At 43.0% G+C, this 26,523-nt stretch overlaps 1 protein-coding gene and 1 long non-coding RNA gene across 8 annotated transcripts in view; both read left to right on the forward strand.

Moving 5' to 3' along the window:
• mctp1a (multiple C2 domains, transmembrane 1a) overlaps window positions 1-26,523 on the forward strand; it is a 144,249-nt gene that overhangs the window by 21,453 nt on the left and 96,273 nt on the right. Inside the window, exons 1-2 of one of the 7 annotated variants that reach the window (XM_037097190.1) lie at window positions 14,117-14,241; window positions 14,651-14,764. The exons of the other annotated variants lie outside the window; for them this stretch is intronic. Coding sequence (XP_036953085.1) covers window positions 14,224-14,241; window positions 14,651-14,764 — 132 coding nt within the window. The 5' untranslated portion in view covers window positions 14,117-14,223. Of the gene's footprint in view, window positions 1-14,116; window positions 14,242-14,650; window positions 14,765-26,523 lie in introns of those variants that run through there. 7 annotated transcript variants of the gene reach the window in all.
• Window positions 17,863-19,999, forward strand: LOC119019025. The gene is made up of 3 exons (XR_005074919.1): window positions 17,863-18,024; window positions 18,982-19,102; window positions 19,201-19,999. It is a non-coding gene; the product is annotated as an uncharacterized LOC119019025 (long non-coding RNA).

Here is a 26,523-nt window from a genome sequence, read left to right on the forward strand (position 1 = left end):
CGGGGCAAAGAATCCAATAAGGCAAAAAAATGTGCAATTTGCATTAAATTTAGTTCACGGACAACCTCATTTGGTTTTTAGATTCATTTCAGAAATTATGCCATGTTATAATGAGACTCCATAATTGTGTTAAGTCATTTTTTTTTTTTTTTTTTAACTTAGCAGTGTAACGTTCAAGGAGTCATTCAAGCCACAGACACATTTACAACTGCAAGACAGCTGCCCATGTGATTTGGAACTCAGAATAAGCTTTGTTTTAATGAGGTCATGACCTCTGTTGCCTGGTGTCACCGCTCAAATTACAGTCACCTGCAACCCACCCAAACAGAAAAAGTTAACTTGAGCTTCAACTTCAGTTCACTTACTGTTCAGCTCACACAAAACAGTATCATAATACATTGTGTGTTTATTCAGTTGACTCAGAGTGACGAATACAGGTTTGGTTCCACCAATTGCATAAAGGTCACAGCGTTCCTTCTCTTATGGACATAAGAGAAGGAACGCTCATTGGCAATCTGACTGAAGCAGAGGCTCTCTGAGGATACTGACAACTCAAACATGAGGGGAGACAAAGGGCAGACAGAGGGTTGGGCACGTATCCGAGAAAGTTAGGAGGGTGACAGTAGTAGAAGTAGCGAAGTGATGAACTAAGCAGAGTCACGGATGGATGGAGGATGGAAGAGAGGGAAAGACAAAGACATGGGCAGAGACAAAAGGAAACCGAGCAGGGAGATGAGAATCCATGTATAGATCCAGGGGAAGCAGTGATTCTCCCAGGGGGAGGTATGCTGTGCCTGGCCGGGCTCCCAGTGTGTGCCTCCTCTGCTGGCAGCCACTGGGTCTTCTCAGCTTTTAACCTGACTCTAACCTGACTTTGTACATCACAGGCAGCATCTCTTCCCCTTTCCTCTGACTTAAATCCTGTCGTCTATCTCCATGCCATTTCCATTTTGTCACTTCTGCTGTGTTTCCCTTTTTTGAATTATTTCTACTTAATTCCGTCCTGTTTTGTTTCAACCTTTGTCTGCCATCCTTGTTCTACTACCATGCTTTGCATTTGTTACGCTGCCTCTGTTTCCATTTCTTTTTTGGACATCCTCATGCTCTTTATTAGTGATGCTGAGGCTTGTCTCTAATTAATGCCACTGGCAGTTTTCTCACACTAAGGCCTGTCTGCTCTGATACTTTTGGCTTACTTCATTGCAGCTGTTACAAGCCAGTTGTCATGAAGAAGAGGAGATATATTAAATCTCAGAAAGAGAATTTCAGTACGAAACATATATATGTTTTCAAATCATCAATGATCACGTCACAAGGGATGGGACAATAAAAGATTTTATTGTGGGTCGTGATTACATATGCTCACAACAATTCGACCTTTGGGAATTTTCATAATAAAAGGAAGTCAAAACCACTTCTGCGGTAGTTTGCTCAACAGGAATATAAACAGTAGGAGTACACATTAAAATGTTGGTCAGGGATGTAAAATGTGGGGGCCACCTCCTGCCTCTGGCTCCCTGTTCAGACCATGCTCAATTTCCACCTATAGCAGCACAAAATATATATAAATGAATAAACAGCGACCAATCTGGATATTGGGTCGACAGTGACATATTAGGCTGATCGAGTATCGGCCATTGTGTGATCAACCTACATTAACTTCAGTTTCTGCATCAATATCATTCTAATATTGAGTGTCTCCACTATTCATTTACTCAGGGCCGGATACTGACTCATTCTGTGGTGCCACAGCAGTCCTTGGCTTCATGTTATCTGAATGAGGGACGGGATCTTAAATTTAAGAAACACAGAGCGCTGGTGGGGGTTTATCCCTCAGAACTGGCAGATGCTGCGAGTTGAAGTATTCTATCATGAGGAGTTGGAGTTGGCTCGGGCATCCCTATCGTATAATCATCTCATATTTTAATCTCTACTATGCTCATCTTTCGCACACATGCCTTTTTCAATCATCACGTTTGAGCAGGGCATTCACAGTCATCATATATTTCTACTGTGTACATAGATTCAAGAGAAGGATGCATAATGAACAATGAGTGTGTGGGTGAACATTCAGAAGACTCAAGGCTCTCTCACACACACACACACACACACACACACACACACACACACACACACACACACACACACACACACACACACACACACACACACACACACACACACACTGGTTCTAAGATCCGAGCCAGCAGCAAACACAGACCTCAGATGCACAATTGAAACAAGAAGGAAAAAAAAGTGAATATAGTTCTCACAGGGTAAAGAGAAGTGAAGAGAAGTGAAGAGAAGAGAAGAGAAGAGAAATGGAATTGATGAGTGGTGAAAGTACGTCAGGAACATTAATCATTAAAGGGGCAGGAGTTGGGTTGAGCACCTGCCACCTGTACCAAAGTGTTTCCTGTGTGGCTAGAGATTGGTTGATCCCTGTAATTGTATGAGGAGCCCACTCCTGGTGGCTGCTACATTTGCTTAATTGATTATTGATTTAAGGTCTAGAGTAAATGTCACAAGCTTAAAAATAAATAAGACCAGTGTTTCCTCTGTACTTGTTGTGCAGCAGTGTTGGCAGGGTGTCCATTCAGGTTGGTCTTGGTTTTAGTTTGTGTGCTATAAGTGATTGTTTACATTGAGATATTTAATAGTGACTAAAAGTAAACTTCTATGCCCAGTTTTTATGCTTTTTTATGTTTTTCTGTCTTTGTTATCTAGATTAAAAATATATAAACGTGTGAATGGATGTGGAGGAAACACTTAAGACATCCTTTTAGTGTGTGTGTGGGCTTGTCTGCCTGCCTATCTCTCTATCCGATCCACTTCTCCCCCTGCCCATCTGTCTGCCTGCTCGATGAGTCCACCATGCCACTTCCTGCACTGATAAAGCCCGTGCCGCAGCAGTAAAAGAATGATGGGAGAGGAGATGCTTGCAGAGGCTTTGGAGAGCTTCTGTCAGCTGCACTGTCACTCATGTCACTTAGGATTTATGGCTGAAGCGTTGTCTGTGCATGTATGCAATGTACTGATGTTGTGCCGTGCATCCTTGTGTTTTTATGTGTGTGTGTGTGTGTGTGTGTGTGTGTGTGCTCATGCTCCGTGATGTGTGGTGAGTAATGAGCAGACAGATGGTGCACACTCCAGGGTTCGGTGGTGTTGACATGCCAGCACAGGAGATTCGGGCAAGGATGTGTTTGTTTATCGCATATACATACATGTGTGCACCAGCGTGAGTGTGTGCAGGAAAACAACAACCTCACATCTAGACTGTACACTGGCATGTGTAGAGACACTTGTTTTGTCGCCTCAGCATCAGTGCTGGAAGGCTTTGGTGTTTGGTGCACAAGCATGAAGCTGTACACGCTGTAGCTTCGCCACATGTTCTCTAAATAAATATAGGCCACGTGAATGTGCACAAGCACACATTGTACGGTACATTGTACACGGTAATTTTTCTCTGAGCGCCACCGGTGTTGGTTGTATAATTTCAGGACCTGTCAGAATTGCTGTGGCTTAAGGAGAAATGTGCTTTATTAACGAGTGCACTGAGGCATCGGAACCACTCTGTTGTTGCTGCGTTTTTTTGTTTTTTTTTTCTTGAGAGACCAGGGTGATTTTCAGTTTCATTTGTTCTGCGGGGCCATAGGCTACGAGGATGAGGTGCGTTGTGTTCGATTGAACTCAGCAATTGAAGTCATAAGACCTGCTGACGGACAAGCCTCATGCAGCAGCACACATGAAAGGGACAGCTGTCGTGTCCTGCCGTCTGACTCTGTTGTAATATAAGAACAGGCACACTCTCTCTCTCGCCCTCACACACCTCGATACAGTGTCAGACACACACACACACACACGCTCCCTCTCCTCTATGCCTCGACGGTGGTTTGTCGTGACTCTGCAGGGCAGTCGGTGCCAGGAAGCGGAGTGGCACCTCCCTGCTGTCGTGCCCCCTGTCTGGCCTGGCAAGCGCCCTGTTTATGCCTCTTAAATGCAGAGAGATCTGCAAGATGTCACAGGAAAGAGCCAGAGATGTATGTTCTGTCTGTTACGTGAGCCTCAAAGCATTTTCTTCCTTTTTTTGTGCTATCAGATGTTTTTTTTTTTTTGTTTTTTTTTACAGTTCAGCCCCCCCCCCTTTACTGTATCATTATAGTATTTTTCATATCTGCTCTATTGTTTCACCCTATGCTGCTGTCAAAATGTATTTATGCCATTGTTTCCTATATCTGCCATCTCACCCCCTCTTCCTGCTTCATCTCCTGCTGGTTCACCTTCAAGCCATCTATGCTGTGATATATTTTCAGACTATTTTATAGCAGCTCTTTTATGCTTCACTTCACCGAAACACTTTTTTCCCCCCCTCACTCCTAAAGTGAACCTTTCCACATTTTCTTCCAGGGGCGGACTATGTGTTTTTTCCCGTGGACTGATAGCTCCAGGCGAGGAGCAGCCCGCCGTATGAGTGATATGAATAGTTGGCAGGCGGAAAAAGCACGGTAGACAGGACTGTTAGAGGGAAAGAGGTAAAGAGGCAGAGACTGGCTTTTACGTTATTCACAGCTTACATATGTACTCAAGAGGAGAATAAATGATACTGTTAAGAGCAAAGGATGCAGGGATGTCTCAAACATGAAATATGTGCACACAGATTGTGCACATTCATCTTGTTTGATAATATCCCCCAGTGTACATGTGTACATGTCTCTTCTGGTTTATCGGCTGAATAGCGTAAGTAAAAGCCTCATGAAAGGCAGTTTTTCTGCAGGCAATTGTTGAGACAAGTCCCAGGGACAACAGTAATAGAACTTGGCTTTTTGCTGTATCCGGTGCAAAACATAATTGTACACTGTCTAACAAATAATTGAGTGAAATCATCGGACACCGAAAAGTGAAAAACCTGCGCTACCTCGAAGTGCCCACTCAGCGGGAAAGCTGTGGCTCCAGTATCAGCGGTAATTGGTTTCAGAGGGAACGTTCAGCCTGCCTTTTGTTCTGCAATGAAGAAATGATTGTTGCAATTTGCCGAGTTTTTTTTACCTGCTCTGCAGTCACATGTCTGTTACGGTGTGTGAAGGGGTCACACGCCACCGATAAGTCAGCCGAATGACTTTTTCAACGTGCCACTCTCTCACAAACAGTAGCAGGGAAAGTAGTGTATTGGGTTTTCAAACAGTGAAAGGGAGGATGACTTTAGCAGAAGTTTATATCGAGGGAGGCGAGTATAAGAAAATTGCGTGAAGTTTTGTGGTGACAGGAATTTGTGCAACATCAGCGTTTCTTTTTAGGGTTGTGGGTTTTATGACTAATCCAGCCTCGCACTCCCACGCTGGTTTTGTCATCTGCTGTGGTTGATTAAGCCCACAGTCAGGTTGGTGGATGGTGCTATGTTGTGAAATAGAAAATGTCACTGAACTCTGCATTCATGTGCCGCTGTTTGCACTGTAATTACAAGCGGCTGAATTGGAAAAAAAAAATCGATTCAGCTGACTGAAAAGGACTTGTATATTGTTTATATCTGGTGTCACTTGTTAAAGGAGAATGATGGTATTTTTTAAACGTGGGCCCCATGGTTACATATATTGCTGTATATATTATTCATACTTACAAACTGTTTAGGAATTGGTCCTTTCAGTCACCTCAGCCGGCAGCCGTGACACGACAGCAATGACAACATTACATCGATTTTTTCTTGAAATGGTGAGATCACTTTTGTGAACAGAATCCCAGGTTGTGCTTAAGGAGAAGTCTCTCTGAAATCTAGAGAGAAGTGAGGAGTTTACCTAAAGAACTGCCGGCAAGAATTTATTTCAAAAGCCATGACTCAATATTTAGCTGATTTCGTCAATCAAGATTAGGCAACAAGTTATCTTCCGAGACGCCAGAGTGAAACTTCTCCCTGAGAGAAACTTCTGTTGTTCCGTCACAATGTCTAACTCTGTAGGAATGTTTCCGTCATGCTGTCAGCCACTTAAAAAAACCTCAGCTTGTCTGTGGCCAAAACGAGCACTTTTAGCGGATCTGAAGTTGACAGTCAGAGTTGCCCCAATGGAGTACATTGCAGTCATTGCAACTGTGTTGCGACTACCACCCGAGGTGACTCAATTCCAAAACTTGTATTTTTTCATAAAGCTCAGCTTTAAACTGCACTAATACAGTAATGGTGGCTAATTTAAGTTTTTTTTTTTCAATTAATTGACACATTAATACTGCGGAAAACACTGGGGATAGTTTTCACTCACCCTATAGCTGCATCAAAGACAGGACTGGAGAGTGACGGAAATGTCAGTCAGACCTAATTGGTCACACAGTGCTGAGAAAAGATCTAATTGTGTATGGGGTTGACATTAGTTACAGTGCCAAAATACAACAAATGAAAATGAATGGGATGGAAAATGAAAAAGAAGCTCTACGTGGCGGGAGTCTCTGGTTCGATCCCTGGTAGGAAGTGTTCTTGATGTTCAGTTTGTAGACTGCACGGTCCAATTTTTGTGCTACTGCTGCTGACATCCTTCACATGTCTATTCTTTCTCCGTCTCCGTAATTCACCTCCCCTTTCACCTCATTTTTCCTGCTGCCGCGCTCTCTTAGTACTTTCCATCGCAGACTCTTTGTTACGTTGTTCAATAAAAGCGGATATGTAATCTTCAAATCAAATGTCCAGCTGAGAGGATTGTCGGGGATAAAACCAGCTCACTAGCTGGCTAAACATCTGCAGATGTTTGGGGCGGCAGCTGGTAGCCAGTTTTCCTGGCTGTGGCCCCGTTAACTTTTTTTTTTTTTATTTTGTTCCGTTCGAGCAGATTAGTCGATCCACACTGAGTACCTCGGCACAGTTGTGTGTCTGTGAGTGACAGCATGTGAGAGAGAGAGGGAGAGAGCGAGAGAGAGAGAAATAGACAGAGGGAGAGAGAGAGGGAGAGAGAGAGAGAGAGAGAGAGAGAGAGAGAGAGAGAGAGAGAGCAGTCTGAGGCTGAGCGGCTGCTTGTGGGGTGTGCAGGAACCTCACAGCTGGTTGCCCTTTGCTGTGTGTGTGTGTGAGCAAGGTGCTGAGTGAGCTGGTGTGTGTGAGTGTGTGTGTGTCTCTCTCTCTCACATAGGAGAGTAAGTCAGCAGCAGCAGCAGCAGCAGCAGCAGTAGTACAGTGGAGCGTGTTCAGTGTCTGGATGTTTGCGCTGCCTCTCTCAGCTGCGGGACGAAGCCTCACTGTAGGTATACACACACCACACACACACACACACACACACACACACACACACACACAAAGCAGCACATATATACAGGTACACAGTGCTGTCTGTCTGTCTGTCTGTCTGTCTGTCTCTACTGTTTCTTTTTCTGGTAGGCTACTCATGTCTGCAGGCTGATGTGTTTTCTACTTCTTCTGCATGTTGGTGTGCTGAGCACCAAGGGAAAGAGCAGCAGTTTGTGAGCGCTCTTTTTCCTCCAGGAGTATTCCATTCTGGAGGATGGGACAATTGAGTGAGGTGACTGAGGGATTAGAATATGCTGTAAACCCGCAACATATTTCCATCACTTGAGCACGTTCACACATTTGCATGCGGACCAGATTTTCATACAGTATTTTCATAAAGCCCTGAGTGCCTGCTTTGTTTACGTGGCGATTTGCACTCAGTGCTGTCAATAGAGGGTGCTGGGCATCTTTAATCTATTTGCAGGTGTTATTTTGTTTGTGTTGGTGTGTGTGTGTGTGTATGTGTGTGCGTGTGTGTGTGAGGATCACGGGGTGGAGGTGCAGTGGGTGTGTCGTGTCCAGTTTCCAATAGTGTGGAACCTGATCTTGCTGCTGGTGTGACATGACATGGGACTGTTGCTGGGACTCCAGGAAGACAGGGAGAAAACAAGAGAGGGAGAGAGAGACAGATGTACAGAAAGAAAAAACAGCGATATAAAAAGGTAAAAAGGTGAGAGTGAGAAAGACAGACGAAGACTTAAAAATGTAAGAATTTGATGCACAGCTGGAGTCAGATATCGTCCCCCCCTTGTGCCTCTGTCTTGACCAGATAGCGGGTTTAAAAAAAAAAAAAAAAAAGAAGCAGAATAGATTGAAAAATTTGTGGGAGAGCTTTCCCATGGCTGAGGACAGAGGGATTATGTGCTCCCCCCCCCCCCCCCAACCCTCCTCATCACACCCACGACACAGGTCCCTGGCCCACACCCTTTGACTGTCTCCCCAGCCGCAGTCTTGCTCCCTTAATTCCTATCTCAAGGACTGGACGCTGAACGTGCTCTGAATGAGAGCAAAATAACCACGACTGGGGGGGATAGGAAAGAAAAGAGATGGTGGAGGAAAATGTTAAGAAGCGAAAGGGAAGATTGAGGCAAGGTAATGGAGAAGACAGAGGGTGAGGAGAGAGAGAGAGAGAGGGAGGACTACAGCAGGTGAACTGGAGGGGGAAGCTCGAGCAGGGTGAAGTGGAGCTGGTCTGCTGAGAAGATGAGTGAGTCGCCACCGACGTGCCTCGCACCAGACAAATGCTGCGGGGTTTCCTTCAGACGCTCTTGGATTGTGTGGGCATAATGCAAGGAAAGAATTTGAGAAAACACAATAATTTTTTTTTCCACATTGCTCCTCAAAATGCCTCTCATTTCAAAAGAATCAAATATTTCTACCACCCTCTAAGAAATGAGGGCGAGAGAAGTGCCAACTTGAGTCAGAATTCCTGAAAGGGAGTTCTTGCTGGTGCTTGCGTACGCAGTGTGGTACATGCATAATGCAAAGTACGACGTTCTCCTGGGACAGACTAATGTGTTTTTAGGAGTAAGTGCAGCATGTGTAGCATGTTGTCCCACGTTGTGTCTCTGAGGTTTGACTCATGTTAGGGCCGCGAGATATTGGGCTCCAGTATAATTAGGACTGTATTCCTGTTTTTTTTTTTTTTTTCTGACACCATTGCAATAATATTCTTTTCAACAATGCATTTTATGATATGAAAAGTATGTGAATTATGAAATGCCACAAAACATTAAAGCAAATAGAACGCAGCTGTAAACCATCGGTGCAAAACCAAATCAAGACGACATCCCAAATCGATATCGGTGTGGGTGTGTGCCTTTGAGAGACTCGTCCCTGAGATCATTCCACTTGATAAACAGTCCATTTTATTTCCCCACAACCCAAAAACAGTTGACAATCGAAAAAAGGAAGACAGCTCAAAATTCAGCTTCCAGCTTAACAGCAGATTCAAAATCAGATCCGCTCTACTATAGCATGTTATTAGTGATTTTTGTCTTTCACTTCACGCAGTATGGCGGTAATGTTTTCAGCCCTCCCTACATCAGGTTCTCTGGGAGATTCATAATGGCCCTAAATAAACTGTATCACCACAGGGGCACATTGTGATGATTGTGTTACCATTCGCCCCTGCCTGCTGTGCTCTGTAGGCGCTTGAAGTGCTTCATTTGTGTGACACACTAAAAGTAGAGACAGTGTCCAAGAATGCACGCATGCAAGCATTGCGGCGCTCGCCGTCGGCTTTATGTTAACTTGAAATTGCACATCCTGTGAAAACAGAAATAAAGCCACACCACATAAAATCCAAAAACAGAACACATGCACCATTCAGCCACAACGTTTAAACCACATATTTGATATTGAGCCTATTCTCCTTGTGCAGCCAAAACAGCTCTGACTTGCTAAGGCATGGTCATGACACCTCTGGGGCTGACCCGTGGTGCCTGGCACCGGAACAATGGTAGTGGATCCTTTGGTTTCCTGTACGTTGGGTGGGGTGGGGCGTCCATGAATCGGACTTGTTCTTGTACATCCCTGCAGATGCCCAATCAACTCTGGACTCTTTATTTAGTTTCTTGTTCTGTTGCTGAGCAGGTTTTGTGGTGTGTAAGGATGTGGTGTTCTGCCAGGGAGGACACTGGCATTGGGGAGTTGCCATCCCCATGAGAAGGGTGCACTTTGTCCACGACTGTGTTCGGATAGGTGGTGTGTGGCATGTGTCATGTGGCATCAGCATGAATGAGCAGGACCTAAGGTTTCCCAACAGAACATTGCAAAACATTGAGAAAGAACGTTGACAGTTAGGGAGGAAAGGTGGCTGGAGGGGTGCTTTGTTGTCTGCGGTGATCCAGATTATGATAAAGGAGCTGAAACGTTATTAGGAACTGATCCTCTGTTGCTCTACATTATAAATACTCATTACATACAGGCCCCTCTTAGTGTGGATCAGAGTTTTTGGTATCAGCATCCTCACAGTGTGGGGGGCGTCTTGGAGTCTTTCATTCATTTACTAATCGTGAAAAACTCAGGCAGAAAACAAACCATGTTTGTAACCAACCTATTTAGGCAGCTAGATTACAACATTCATCAGCCATTTATGCTGTTTTGGTTCCAAAATTGAGTTTCAGACTTTTATAAGAACTTCCAAACTGTGATCGATTGCCAGTCAGTGTGCCGAGTGCATTTGCAGCGTTTTGCTGGTGTAAGTGTGCCCCAGCAATGGAGACCTGGAGAGGAGGAGGCTTTCTCTCTGCTGATGTGATAGATTACCTACAGTTACACAATTTGACTGGTTGGTTGCCTGATTTTGTGGCAACTCATGGTGAAAACAGGTTGGCATGCTTCACAGGATCCTACAATGCCAGACATTTAAGATCGCAGATTCCTTAGAGCATGCTCTTTTGTAAGTGTTAATAATACTGATCATTGTCACGATCTGTATTATCTTGGGGGGTAAAGAATAGCTGCTACCTCCTTCCTCTTTATGCAACAGAGATGCATGGGGGATTCTTATGTAAGAGGATATTGCTCAGCGGCTCTCTGGCACATAGGATATTTATGCACTTTTCATTTGGGGGCAACAAACCTGCCGCATCTCACAGAGGCAACTTGCTGAATGGAGCGCACGGTCCGATCTGATTGATTAAGAATGTCTCCCATTCCTGTGCACCGTACATATGAATCCGTTTGATTTACTCCATTTCTCTCCTTACCCACTGCTGTTCCGCCTTTAACAGTCTCTGTTTCTTTTCATCTCCCCGCTTCACATCCATCATGTGCTCACTGCGGTGATACCATCTCCTCCTACAATTCTCCTAACCTCTCAGTCTTAGCATTTTTTAGCAAAAGTAGTAGTGTTTGTCATTCCGCCAGTTGGACTGTTTGCAGGCGAGGGGGTGGTCGCACGCTCTTTGATCAGATCTTCACCACATTTATTTAATGTAGTGAAAATCACGATGCATTGAATTGGGTGTTCACATTTAAGGCATTGCAGACTTTTATAGCATCATTCTTTGTCACAGTGAAATGGATTTATTGCTTAGGTCCATCAGTCCACAAAGAAATGTTTCCTGTAATTCCTCAGTGGCCAAATAGAAGCCCAGAGCGATGCCAGCCCCACTGGTCAGTGTTCCTAACCTTTAACAAAGCAGCTGGTGCTGGATTACGTACAAAAGGTGTAGCTTCAAGCGCTATTCATCATCCTTCAACTGCAGCTCCCACTGATTCTTTTATACAGGATGCAATCGCTTCCCAAGACTTACCCCTACAGGATATGAGTGTTTCACAGCACCTTTTTGTCTATGACTATGGATTTTAAACTGTAACTAAAATATAAATAAGCGCTGCAGTGTACAGAGTAGTATCTAAACAGATGCTGTGCAGCCCAGATCTATACTCCAGCGTCACGACTCAGACAGTGAGGGAAGCTGTGCTCCTCATTAGGAGTCAGTACTGATGAGAGGCTATGCCCTGTCACACAGTCTGGGAGGAAAAGGGGGGAAAGCCTTATAGCCAATGAAGTCAGAACTGAAAAATGATGGACAGCTTCTCCCTCCTGCTTCATCAGTATGTATGTTTGGTATACGGTGAAGCATACAACAAAACAAAACATCTCCTGGCTCTGCAGGCCTTTTTCAGTGTAGTGGGAGTTTAAATTGTTCACAGGGGGACTGTGAACACACAGGAGTGCATAAAATGAGATTATAATAGCCTTTTTAAAATTTTGTAACATATTTGAGCATACATTTTGAGAGCTATCTCACAAGAATATGAAGCAGTAGTAGTAGTAGTAAATGTAAGGAGATACAGAAAAATCGCTGTTGAATGTTAGGCATGCTGGCACCGGTGCCTCTTCACACAACATGAAGTGCACAGTATATATCAGAGTAACAGCTCATTTTCTGGGAAGGTTTCAAGCTATTTATAATCTTCAATATGCAATAAGTGGCACATTAACAGGTGTTATTAATCACATACAGCAGATGAGGCACAACAGAGTGAATCACAGGGGCGTCCCTGTTTTTTAATCTGAGTGAGGACCTGTTGGTAATAATTTACAGTATGTTATGGAGACATATGTATATTCAGATGGTAAGCACAGGTTCGGTCTCATCGAATCTTGCATTGGAGTTCACTACAAGAAATTGGAATGAGTCCAGGCAAATACATTCTCATTATTCTAAGTGGTTTGCATTTTGTGATTAATGTCTTCCTGTTTCACGCACAGTTAGGGGGCGTGTCAAACTATGGCCCTGGTATTAGTCTATATTATAACTAAATGTATGGATCATCATCATCATGAAAGATATCTGAGTGTTGCTGTGGTCACAAGAGGATAATGCAAGAATCGATTCAGTGCTGAGTGGCTTGACTCTTAACTTTTGACATGCATTTTCTTATATGCATTATTGAAGATACAATTAGAGATACAATTAGCAATTAATGAGGAATTGCATTCAGCATTTATAGATTAGAATTAAAAATGCATTAGCAACGTTTACAAGGATGTCGTCAAGAGGTTGTTTACACCTGCAATCAACTTGCATCCTGGGAGACAACTGGACTGTTGGTTCACACCTCAGCACTGAAATGAGTCTCCGCATGGGTCTCAAGCGGCCACTCAAGTGATCGGATCTCACTTCAACGTCATGGTTGTTTTTTTCACCAGATTTTTCTGACTTTTTTTACTCGTTATCAGACAAAAACAGTTGCTGTAAAAACGACAGGGCCTCACATATTAATGCACAGTAACACAGCTTCATCAGGTGTACAAACAACTTTATAACTTTATTCTCTGATTTTCTGTAACTGGATCACATTTCAGGAAGAAAACACGACTTACTATTTAAGTAACTGCTAAATCGGTGCTAACCGTGGCAGTTTGTTAATTGAGGGCAGCTAGCTGTGCTGCTCATAATTTGCATAAAAGCTTTATTAAATCTGCTTCTAGCAGTGCAAAGCTCCCAACACACTGAATACTGACTACTGAATACTGATCTACACTTTGGGGGTAATATTAAATAACGACATGGAGGCCCCACTGTGTGCGAAACAGAATAGTCGACTTTCTATTTCACTAACATTTCATATACAGCATGTTCGCAGACTCCTATTTCGTACATTTCACAATAAGATTCCAGGACACACCTGTATACCCTGTGTAAGTGCTAATCAAGTGGAGCTGAAATGCTGTTTGATCATTTCAACAGCAGGCTAGTCATTAAAGTAGCCAACAACATGTTCCATAAACTCAGATATATTGCAGTTCATTTTCAGTTAGATTTTATTTGTACTACAAAGTAACAGAGCACTTTGATTAAAGATTTGTTTGACTGAGAGTGACAATACGTTCTGTAAACTGATGATGTTTTGAAGAAAGTTTTCTGAAAGTCAAGGATTTAATCATGAACATCAATGTACAATTGAGTTTTTCCATTAAGGAGAGGTGAGAGAAGAATGTGTGCAGGCTGTCGGTTATGGTTAGAAAGAAAGAAAATCGTAATTGGACAAAATCTGACTCTGAACGTAGGACAAGTGATTTTGAAAGGAATCCAGAAAGCGACGCCGTTATCTGTGGATGCTTAGAAAACGTGTTGCGTTGTGGTGAACGGACGCTTCACAAAAAGCACATCAGCAATCTCTTTGGGTTTGTTCTGTTCTGCCTCGTAGTTGCTGAGCAAGCAAAGTGGAGGCCTGGATCAACATGTTCCTGGTGGATATGCTCTGCCCTGCTAGAGGCTGCACTGTTTGTCTGTTTGTAAGGCATGTCAGCGGGATCTCAGACTGGCATTCGCTCGCTTCGGGTCGGTTGACACGTTGGGTTGGCAGCAGGGTGGCCAGCTTGTCTGTCTGCGATGTCAGCAACACTCGACGCTCCCGGCTCAGTTTGTCGCCGCACCGGACTCAGTGGTGATCAGCAAAAGGGAAAAAAAAAACCTGCGAACGCTCTGCAGTTTGCCAATATGCTTGTCGCTGTGCAAGTGAGAGATCTTTCACATTTTCCAGTCTTTATTTTTGTGTACAAAGAGCCATAATATCTCCCTGTTGTCTGTCTGTCCACCTGTCGTCAGCCTCCCTCCTCCTCGACTCCTGCTCTCTAATGTTCTCACCTTTCATGCTGTCAAAACCTCCCTGTCTAATTCTCCACGTTCATCTTTACAACTTTCTGCTCTTCCCCGTTCTTGAATGTGCCCCTCGTATTTCTCCCTGACTTTTCCTCCATCTCTTTTAAATGTTCTCTACCCTTGCTCTTGTTTCACCTCCTCCCACCTCCTCTGCCTCTGTATTCCTCTGTCAGCGGAAGATCTTTCCTTTTCATTATTTATGGAGAGTGGCTGTCAGGTGCAGCAGATCAGAGTGCTGATTCTCTCGCGCTAACCTGTACTTTAGTTTCAGGCAAACTCGTGTTCCGTGTGCTCCTTCCGAAAGCAAAGCTGTCCTTGTCAACGTGCCGGCGAATGTCACCTGTCACGACTCTCATCGTGTGTTACCTCTTGGCAGAAGGTATCGAAGAGAGATGTTACTGTATGTGCCAGATGTGGTATTAACACATTTAGCGCTTTATGTTGATGTGTTGAAAATGTCATTTTCTGTTTGTGGATGTGCCCCCGAGAGGTACACTGAGCCGCCTGTACAGTAACACGGTGTGATGTTGATGTGTTAGTGATGACAGGTCAAGATTGATGGGGTTAATAGTTGCTCCAGTCGTGGTGTCAGTGACAGTGAAGTGTGAAATTCTAATGGGAATCGGGCTGCTGGTTATCACACCTGTGATCACGACAAAAGGTTCCCACATCCAGCTCTTAACTTCAAGGATAACTGAGCGTTTGCTTGCACTTCAGCTCATAAACGTCTCTGCCCGCCATCATCAACTCGCGAGTTCCCGATCTGTACTGTGCACATGCAACTCTCGACGGAGCTGAGAGGGGAGCGAGATGTGTCACTCCTTAGCTCCTTCCATCGACAGCAGCAGACCAGAAAAATGATGTGTTCATTTCTTTTTTAGCACTCACCGATCAGGCAAGAGAGTTGCTAGACTTACCAGCCAGACATTGCGTTTCACTTCTCAGGCAGTCCTTTTTTGTCGAGCCCTGAGGAAAAAGGGCTCCTCTGTTGCTGCCGCACAAGAAAACTCTGTCCATGTAATCAAAAACCTAGGTGCTGTAACTAAACCTCAGGAGCTCGTCACGCTCATGCTGCCTGAGCTGACAGATGTGACGGGATGTGAGAAAAAAAAAAAAGAAAAAAAAAAAAAAACGTAATCTCCCAGGACATTAAAAAGCACAAGACTATCTTTGAGTGAGGTAGCTAATGACTCATTCAGCTCAGTTTCAGCAAACAAAACAAAACAGCCCACAAACAAAAATGAAACAATCCTGCCAAGCTGCTCAAGTATACGGGAGCAAGATCTTACCATAGACTGTGAGGTAGTAGTTAAAACACATACACATGCATGCACACACACACGCAGTACAACTTAATCTGACACAGTGTTTAACCACTGACAACCAATTTCACCATAAACCAAAGTGGGCCAGCCTCGCAGCTCAGCCCCGACATCTGGTGCAACTGGGTTGGTCTTGATACAGCTGGCGGGAAGAATGGAAACTCGGTTACCATCGCGGGTATATTGAGGTCAGAGCTATAGATTAGAGTCACACTCAGAAGGCAACCTCAGTAATGTTAAGGGTGACCACCATGATGAGCGGTGTGGTGATAATCTCTGAGCTGCTGGAAAGAGCAGTGTGTAGAGTCATTATGAGGCGCTGCCCCTTTGCGGTGAGTCTGGTGACTAAGTGTGGTCCTTGAAGAGCGCCTGCACAAAAGAGACGATGCTTCCACTTCCCACCGTTTCATCTCTTGTTCTCTGTTCATCGGTATCTCCCTCTGAGACTCCGCTGTCTCTTCCCCTCGTTCTGCTCTATCCAGGATTTTCTGACATGAGGCAGGCTCTGAAGTGTAACCACGATGTTTCTTCATTCCCCATAGCATTGCTGTGAAGTACAGTAAAGGGAACATATTACATAATGGTATACACACACATTTACAACACACTTATGTTCACTGGGTGGATCATTTTTAATGAATTCAGACAAGTTGTCAGCCTTGTTAATCCTTAATGGTTTTTCTCTCCCCTGTCCTCGTTTAAGCTCTTTCTTTGAATGTAAAACTGCAAATGTAACACAAAGCAACATAATATTAGGCGACTTGTGCTATGTTTCCCATTATTATTATCACCATGACTTTAGGGATTATATTGTGCATGTCCAACTCTGTATCTATTTTATTTTCCTAATGACACTTAATGTAGCGTTTAGTTAAACATTATGTGAATGCAGTTGCAGCGTTGTGTTTTAAGGGAATGAGCAGCTCAGTGTTTTCTCAACCAGCAGTAAGCTCAGCGTTGTCCTCGGGGTATGGGAAGCTCTGGGGAGGTCCTAATGTGCTCTGACAGGAATGTATGCAGCATTCCTGCTGTGCCGTCCAGGATGTCAAAGGATAGGGAACGCAAGTCAGCTCAGAGACCTCTGTCCTCCGCTCATCCTCTGTCTCCTTGTTTTTGTGCCCAAATACTCGTGCAGTCCCCACATACAGTACACATTTAGGTCCTTTCAGTATGGACCAAAACTGCCCACAAACACAGACTGATGAGAGACTGCACTGCGAGTGTTACATCAAGATGTGTCACTGCGGGATATCATTGTTAAGAGCGTCAGAAGTCCGTCTTTGTTCAAAACAACTTTTTACACATTCATTTTCACTTTGTTCTCACCGTTTAGTCGCTCAAAGCCACCTACAGTAATTCTCCTTTTCTCATTATTTATTGTGCTCAACACAATGGGGCTTGCATCTGCCAGATTAATGCCTGCTGCTTGTTCTTGTAAAAAGAGGGATTAATGTTTGGCAGTTTAATGACAAGCGCAGATGAGCCATTATTTAATGAAGAGCCCTTTGGGTGCTCATTCATCTCTTAGGAAGTACTTCTTCTGTATCACTGAGGTGTGAACAGCCATCGATTGTGGTCATGGACGGATGCATGTAATGAATGGAGAGAATAATCCTCTGGAGCGTAATAATCTGATATTTTCTCAAACCACAAGTCAGTGGAGGGTTGGTTGTCTTCAGGTGGCACCCAGCTTTTCATGTTTCAACACTCTCCAGGTGGCGGGCTGCTCATGTGCTCCTTGCTTCCAGATTCCCTCCTCTTGCCTACTCCATTACTTTCTGCTCCTCCCACTTATTTCCCGCTGCTTTCCTCAAGGCTGTCTGGAAACCCAAGTGATTAAGGGCTGGTACTTCAAGGAGGTCCTCTCACGGGCCTCTTCACATCTCTCCTCCCATGATACTTTTAAGCTCAAGCAGGCTTGATTTTCTGGTCTTTGGATGTAGAGTCATGCACACTACCCTTGGGAACTGTAGTCTTCTTCCCAGGTCGACCCTCATCTTCTAGGAGCTGGCAGTTTGCATTGGGCTCAGGCCTGGCTCGCGCATTGATGGAGTAGGGTGATGGGGCTCTTCAAGTTGTGCCATCTGGCCTCTTCTCACATCTCTCATACTCTGGTGTGTCAAGAGACAGAAGTATCATTCTTGATTGTGTTGCCGATCATGCCTCGCTGCTTTCAGAGAACTCACTGCCTGCTCCATGGCTGGGTGGGCTGCCCACTTGCGCCAAGCTCTTGATGTGACACCTCGCTTCACCAGATCCTTGTCGGAGTCTCTCTTCCTACCTTGAATCCCTCCGTGGCTGAAGACAGGGAGAGCAGGTGATTTTTTTTTTTAATGCATCCTGTACAAAAACCTGAATATGTCGACAGAATTACAAAAGCACTGTGTTAAAAGCATCAGTTACAAAATTGGGATCACTTTAGGTTGAAGCCAGGTGTAAAAAGTAAATAGCAGGATTATATTCCAGATTCATTAAAAGCTTGTCTAATGCTGTGTTTGTCTCATGTAGCTGAAAGCATTGAGTAATAGCGGAGTGCATAATTATGATAATTTGTCAGGTCTAGACAGAAGACAGAACTGCTGGAGGTGGATGAGACAGAGTATGTAGCTGTGGATGCAGTGCAGTGATGTTTGTTTTCATGGGAGCACACAAGGAAAATGAAAACATGTATTTTTAATAGGGTTATACTTTAATGTGAGGGGACTGTTTGGTTTGTTAGATGGTGAGACTGGCATGTGCCGCGGCTGAACTTATTGCCTGTGTGCCTCTCTTCACTTTGGACAGCAGCTTATCTTTCCATCTGAAAGGGCAGCTGGTAGCTGAAGCTTCGTTTCAAGTCCCCTCAGGAACAATGTGCAAGAAGGTTATGGATTTCATCTGTCAACGGGAACTCTTTTCTTGAACTGACATTGAACTGCTCACTCACCTTGTCAGTGTACTTTTTAATCACCTCATTGCTTTCCGTCTGGCCGACCCTGGCTCTCCCACACGGGGCTTCTCTTTTGTGGTCGTGAACAATTGATAGAAAGTGAAACATCGCCGTTCAGGCTGCTAAACCGACTTCACACGTCAGGATAGTAAAATGGGAGGATTAGAAATCATTCTGACATCAGCGTCTCTCTTACTGGAAAGCCGTGACATTCAGAGTTTAATGTGAGTTTAATGAGTAAACAAAGATGTTTGCGCTGCATGCTGATGCAACATTATTTGTTACTTCATCCCACTGACAGATCGAGTATTCAGTATTTCTTATGTGAAGTTTGGCTGATTTTAGGTGGCGGGGAGTGTTTTTTGATGTTGGGACCGACGCGAGCACATGCGGCTGCATTAGAGTGTTTTACCGTTGATTCATCTACTTGATTCGGCTCTTAACTGTCACGTACTCAAGCACACGGGTAAGTGTTCTCAACTGTTATCAGCAGGACATTATACCTGCTGCATCAAGAGACTTAATTACCCCAGTCTGAGAGCAGGTTCATCTGTGTTGCTATAGGAGGAAGAAGTGAAGACGCTTGCTCTTCATGCAGCGCGCCTCTAGACTGTTATTAAGGAAAGAACTCACCAAAGAGACCTCATTATTTAGCCGAGTGGCTGCTGGCTGTCTACCTGCCTGAGCCTTGCAGTGGCTCCGTGATCTGTCACATTACGCATCACCTGGCTGCACACAGCGAGGAGAGGAGAGGAGAGGAAAGGAGAGGAGAGAAGTAATGGCCCTGAGCTGGTGGTATTTAATGGAGCAGATTATTTGGGTGGGAAAGATTAATGGGGAACACTTTTTTTTCGGGGCTTTCACGACCGGCAGTGTGTGATGAGAAAGAGAAATATGTGCATATTTATCTGTCTCATCAGTATGCATAAAACTGTAATGTCGTTCTAATATTGAAGCTGATATGATATTGAGTCCCAGAAATGGCCGAGCAGATGTTGATCTGTCGTGATCGGGACACTGTCTTCGAGGTCTTGCCGAGAGGGAGAGAAAGAGAACATAAAAGGGAGAGTAAAGGAGAGCTGAGGCGTGGAGACGAGTCTGATACAAAGAGGCGGTGGACAATGATGATTAGTCGGTTGTCACTGATGAAGTGAGGAGTGTTTTGAGTTGCTGACACACTCCTTTACCATCTGTGACAAAGGCTGGCCATGGAATTATGGGCAAATCAGCAATGTGTAGCTTTTAAGTGCATGACATTCTCAATTTATTAAGAATAATACATTACAGCAATAACAGCAATAGTACAGTTACTTTGTACTACAGTGCTGCTTCTTGTTCATGTAAGGGCATTTTTCTATGCCATGGTTTTGCTGGCTGTGAGATGTTTTCAAAAATACACAAGTAAAAGAGCCTAAAACAAACTAAAAGTGTCTCTGCGTCTTTCATAGTAGACATCACACTGTTACTTCACCTCTGTAGAAACTTTCCTGGTGTCAGGAGGTTCAGGAGGGAGAAATATACAGTAGTGTACTGTATCTTACAGCTGGAAACAACCTCAGCCTGGATCTCTTCCTTCGCCTCTATTTGCCTCCCCCATATGTCCTATAATTAGATCGAGCACATGAAAGGTACGTTTCTAGAAATTCAAGCTTTGCTGACAGACCTCGAGAGCCTTCCTTCCCTCATGTGTCTGTGTTCTCAAGTGTCTACGCACTGTATGTGCGTTCATACATTTATCTGTGCATGATTTAGTCAGCAGGTCATTCGAGAGGCAAGCGGAAGAAACGGCAGGGTTAACATTATTAAGTTAGGTCAGCATTAAATGGTTTTTTTTTAATGATGGCACTGAAACGTATTACATACATATTTATGTGGTGTGTGTGTGTGTGTGTGTGTGTGTGTGTGTGTGTGTGTGTGTGTGTGTGTGTGTGTTTGTGTGAGCTTCCCTGTGCATATGCAAATGGTGTGAATGTGTCTGTCAGCGTGCAGGTGTTTCGTATGTGAAAACCTTGAGATATCTGCATGATGGATGACTGTATATCCTGCGCATTCAGAGCTTGTTACGAGGCTCTGTGGTTGAAAATGAATCCATCAGGAGAAATAATGAGATCATGATACTAGCCTGTGAAATATCACAACTCTGACTGGGACCTGCTCCAGCCTCTGTCTACATTTTATGTTATACTCACTTTATACACTGTTATGATAATCCTGGAAAACAAGAAGGTATGCGTTATCTTAAAAAATAATACAATGTTTTTCTTTCTTTTTTCTTTTTTTTCATGTCGTTGCGGAGCAACATTCAACTAGAATTTTTATGCCCACACAAGCTCTAGATCCATGCCCTCAAGGAAACAAATGCTCAAAGAGTAGACAAGAGGTGCAGACTTCACTAGTATGTGCCAGTTTTTCTAACCCCACCTGACAGACATCTGCTCCAAGTTTATTTCTTTTTCAGTATTCTTGTTTTTATTATTAATGAATGCCTCTCTCTGTCTTTCCACAATGTTTTCATTTTTTCACAAGACATTAAAAAATACAATTCGGGGGACAGAAACATTGATTTGGACACAGATTTTTCTACACAACACATGATCCCAAGAGACAAGACTGAGTCATCCTGTCACTGAGGCTTAGCAACATGATCTAGTGGTAAGGAAGGCCATCCATCTAAGTGTCATCGAACACAACAGTTAAAGGCACATCTGTCAACAGCTGCGTGTCAAATGTTTCATCCCTGAATAAGACACCAAGCTGCACACTACTGTTGTAAGATTATTAGTTGATGATTAGAACCACAAATGAATACACTAGCTTAGGTTTTGGCTGGAGGTCTAAATACTTATCAAGTTATCTAGTTAATGGTTTGCTTTGTGTCTTACTGCCTAAACTGTAATCACGCAGACTGGCATTCACAATAGTGCTGTTGTCTAGAATTTTTGTATCAAATATAGATATTTCCTAAGGTTACACTTTGTAGAGTTTACAGCAAACATTTTCTTGTTTTAAATCCTATGGGAGAACACCGTTTTTTCAAATTTTTTGCACATCCTAGTTTACCCCTAAGCAATGTGCACACCAACATGTACTCTTTGAGGTTTGCACTGATGATTGTACCGCTGTGTGGAATCACATAAATTATTGAATGGATTACATTACACACCTCTCATTATAATAAGATCAATTGTTGTTATGTTAAAGGGTAGCCGTTGGAAAGCTTTATAATGATTAATGTGCAGTAGCCTTAACCTCCGACACAAAAAAGTGCAGCGATAGCGCATCCAAGTTGGAAATCCAAGACAGAAACTCTGACGTAAACGTACATGACGTCACAACAGTATGGGGGACGATTGCTTTTTAACTTTTCATCATTTTTGACTTTGCTAGTGTTTGTGTTGTAGTCGTGCTTTAACAACAATTTTGTAGTTGCCATTTTCATTTACATTCACTTGATTTGTGATATAAGTCTTAAAGGCCAGCTCCTCCTGTTTTTTTGTGTGCTAATCTGTTAAATCAGCTGCAGTAGTTGCAGACAGAACGATAAAAAAACACTACAAAAAGAAAAGAAAATCCATATTTTATGTGTCCATATTTTATTGAGCTTAAACTTCTGTTGACTGTCCAATTAGGATTCTTCCTCTACCTAGTCAAGTAAGGATATTGACATCTTACTTTGATGATACTCATACATACCCATACAAAAATCTTTTCTGTATCAGATACTGGTTTTAGGCAAGTACTTGCGAAGCTCTACTGAATAATATTAAAATTAATGTCTGTAAATGTGTTCACATTAGTTCCAGAGTCAAAGCACATGCGCCTGTGACATTTCACTTGGCTAACATACAGGAATGAGTCACGTTGAATTCAAATACACCTTCATCCACTTTACATACAATGCCCCCCAATTCAATCTATTAATGGTATTTTCAGGTGCTACCTCAAGAGTATTATATTAAAGAAGTTTTTTTTTTTTTGCTAAAAAAGACAGTTTGTTGCTCATGCAGTTGTAACCCACATGATAGTGACTTAGAGAAGAAAAAACAAATCCAACTATAAGAATACTGCAATATTGTTATTTCACTCAAAATAACTGAGTTGTTTAAATTATGGAATATTCAATAATCATGAACACATCACAAATGATTGACAATCTATCTTGGCCCAATCAGAGATAAATGAACACATCTAGTCCCACCCCCCGTGTGCAAGACAGAAATGGCAGGGCCGGTGAAAAGACTGAAAATGTTGATGAAACTTCAGGAAATAGCAATTAACCTTGATAAGATATACTGTACGCTGTATGCTGTGACTCTCACAAAGCACTTCTAGAGTATCTTTGGAAAAGGTGAAAGGGCACAGTCGCAAGCTTCAGTGCTAATAGCCTTAGCTAATAGCTATTAGCTCCGACAGTGGTCGGCCCTTGGCCATCTGTGACCTTCCCGCACACACCGCCTGTACCACCAATGTGACTGTGAACCTGTGAGCTAACAGAGCGCCACCATTTCATGTGAATGCGCCCAGCTCTATAAGAGAGGTTGGTGAGACAATTATTTTTTTTCTTCTAAATGAGAGATTTTATTTAACTTGAACCTCATTGATTCATTTTTCATGCACTTACTGTTTGCTGCAAGCTGTGAGAAAATATTCTGTTAGAAAAAAGAAGGAAAATGGGTTTTTGGTCTCATTATGTTTATAAAGTGGATGAAAGTGATTTCTTTTTTTTTTTTGCTCATATGTTAATGTATATTTTGGTTACTTTCACACAGCCTTTATGTCACAAGTGTAGAAAGGTGCAAAGCCTTCACTGTGTGTTATTTTGTAATTAAATTATTAATGCATTTTGTATTATTCGAAACAGGGAAAACAGGACTACTGATAGGCAAACAGTAGTTAAAGTAAAACTAATGATACTTCTTTGACACTGTCTGTTGACAGGTCAGGTTTATTTTGTTTTGTTTTGTTTTGTTTGCGCTTTTGGTTTTTCCTTGATTGGGATCTTTGTTGCTGATGGCGAGCCTTCCCACCAGGACCTAGAGAGCGGGAGAGAGAATCATTATGTCAAGATACTGCAGTGGTCATTGAACGCATCCTGTTTCTACTGCACCCGCTGGTGTGGTAGGCCAACTGCTATAAACACCCTCACACTCCGCCTCATCATTTTCATTCCCTCTTATACACACACACACACACACACACACATTCCCTCTTGAAATGTGGACTTGAACTCACCATTTACCTTTTCATGTTTTCTTCTGAATTCGACACAGCTGGTGTTACTACTGTCATTGTAAGTGGAGTCAAGATTTTGTTTTGTATGTTTAACCTTTTATATTCTTTGTGATAAGAAGCCGGCATACTTCAAAATCAAGCCTTACGGCTTTGAGTCTCATTTAGACATCTCACTCTGCAGCCAAACCTACTGGTCCTTTACACACTATAATATTCATTCACCACCTATTAATCTCTCATAGGAGTGTTACACACAATCACTAACCATCACTCAGCATTTGAGGAGATTAACTTATTCCTCTAGATAACAGTTAAAAAAACAAAACAAAGCAAAAAAAACAGTTAGACAGAAAAATGACAGGTAAGCGAGTACGTCAAGATGTTGGGTTGCAGGAGTTGGCATTTCTACTGGCAGAAGGAGAACTGTCACAGCGTCCTTGTTAATGAGAGGAGCAGTAACAGGTTATTGTTATGCAGGAATGGAGGGGCAGAACCTGGAAATTACCTGCCATTGCTGTAAAAAACGAGACTCTGGCTCCATAGTGCCCCGGGCAAAATACAAGCTTCCTCCATAAAGACACGACAGTCATGACATATAATCCAGAATAAAAAATATATGACTCTGGTTGATGTCCCAAAAGGGAAGTTTTCCGAGCAGTTCTTTTTACTCACTAGTTTGCCCTTCAAAGGTAAAATGTGAATTTTGAGCAAAGTCTCCCAGTAGGCCATTTTAACTCATTTCGAGCAGCAATGAAGCTTAAACTGCAGGACTGGGCTTAAAGACTTTGCACAATGGCACAGCACAGTAGTCATGTGGTACAACTTTCAAAATAATGTCACCATCAGCCGTCACAGCCAGTAACTGTGGGGGCTCGGGATGTCTGAAGGAGTGAGAGGAAATTGAAGTCAAACACAAAAGTAATTTTTGAGTCGTGGCTGAGTGAGCAGAAGGGAACGAAAAGACTGAAGTTCTGATGCTCCGTGTGTGCTTTATGTTTCTTGGAAAGCAAATATGGAAATGTAGGTCTACTCTCTTGAAGGAGGAAGAATCTTGTCCTAATTCAGACTGACTAAATGTTTCTTATCTCAGGATCAAAGCTCTACAGAACTAGTGGAACACAGGAAGTCAGAGGGGAAACTTACTGACAGTGCAGTCCTATCAAATCCAGCAGAATAGTGCTCTCACTTACTGCATACTTACCTGGTTGCTGATGCTACCTGGCACTGACAGGCAGTTATTTATAAAAACACAGTTCACTGTGCACAGTTTAGTCCGTCTTCTTAATACAGGGCTCTACACTGACATTTTTCCCAACGAGCACATGTGCTCCTAAAGTAAGATATCTGGGTGCACAAAGACATATATGGGAGCACAAAAAGTATTTATTTATCGATTTATCGAACACTTCACACTTAAATAGGCAGCACAAACAAAATATTTACAGTGTTTGATTTCATTTTTTTAATTTAATTTTGTATCCAATGTGTACTAAACACAAAGGATGTCAGTTGTCCAAGTGCATATTAATAATCATATAAAATAGAGGAAGCACTGAAATACAATAAAAAGAGGTGTGTCTTAGTTGGTCCACTTAGGAACACAGTTTGATGCTGGTTTGGAGTCACTGGGTCACATGACACGGAAGCTATTGGGAAAAAAAGTCACAATTTCTGCATATTAATATTCATATAAAATAGAGGAAGCACTAACATACTATATAAAGAGGTGTGTCTTATTCGTCCAATTTACTAATACAATCTGCTGCTGGTTTGGAGTCGCTGGGTCACATGACATGGAAGATATTGAAAAAACACTGCAGTTATTTTGTATTGATATATCTATGCCAAGTAATTTATTGAACTGTATTGTCATTCGAATTACACTTTACAGTGCAGTGGCAACAAAATTTTGTTTCAATGGCTCAGGATAGTGCAGGATAAAAAAACAACAGCATGTGTATTTCGGACGTTGCAAAGTATGATGGAGGGAAGCGTCGTTCTCTGCGGATTTGCCTCCATCCCAGCTGTTAGCCCTGTGAGATAACCGTCCTCCTGCTGCTAACACTGGGCGAACCTCAGTAATGTCGCAGCTAGGGGCAAATGTGAGTGAAATGCTTGCACTGTAGAGCCCTGTAATAGGTTACTCCTAGACGTTACAACATCGATCGCCACTTCCCACCAACTGAGTGTCGTTTGTAGAGTTAACCTTTCATTACTGGCCGTTTACACCCAGAGCTTGAGGATGAAAGGGGTCGTGCGTGGGTTGTGAGCGCATCATCGGTGAAGAGCCACAATTGCCTTTGAGATGAAGAGAAATGGAACATGATGAGCCACAAAACGACCGACCTGGTCTTTTGACATATGCCACATTGTCACACTGACCTCGCTGCTAATCTTTCCTTTTTTATGGGTTTGAGACTGTGGCTGAAAGGTGGAGATACAGAAGCAAGGTGTTGATGTAAAAGGCCAAAAACTGCTTGTGAAAAGGTCATGGATTAAGTTTCGGTTGGCTGCAGAAATGTGTCAGAGAAATGTTGAAACTGCTTTTCTTATTAAGATGTGTTGTTGTGTGTGTGGACCTTTTGTATTTTATACAGTGTAACTTTAACTGAAGTTCAGGGGAGTCAGTAGAAGTCAGGCTGTTTGTCTAAGCTT

The sequence above is a fragment of the Acanthopagrus latus genome, chromosome 5 (assembly GCF_904848185.1).
Source record: "Acanthopagrus latus isolate v.2019 chromosome 5, fAcaLat1.1, whole genome shotgun sequence".
Lineage (NCBI taxonomy): Eukaryota > Metazoa > Chordata > Actinopteri > Spariformes > Sparidae > Acanthopagrus > Acanthopagrus latus.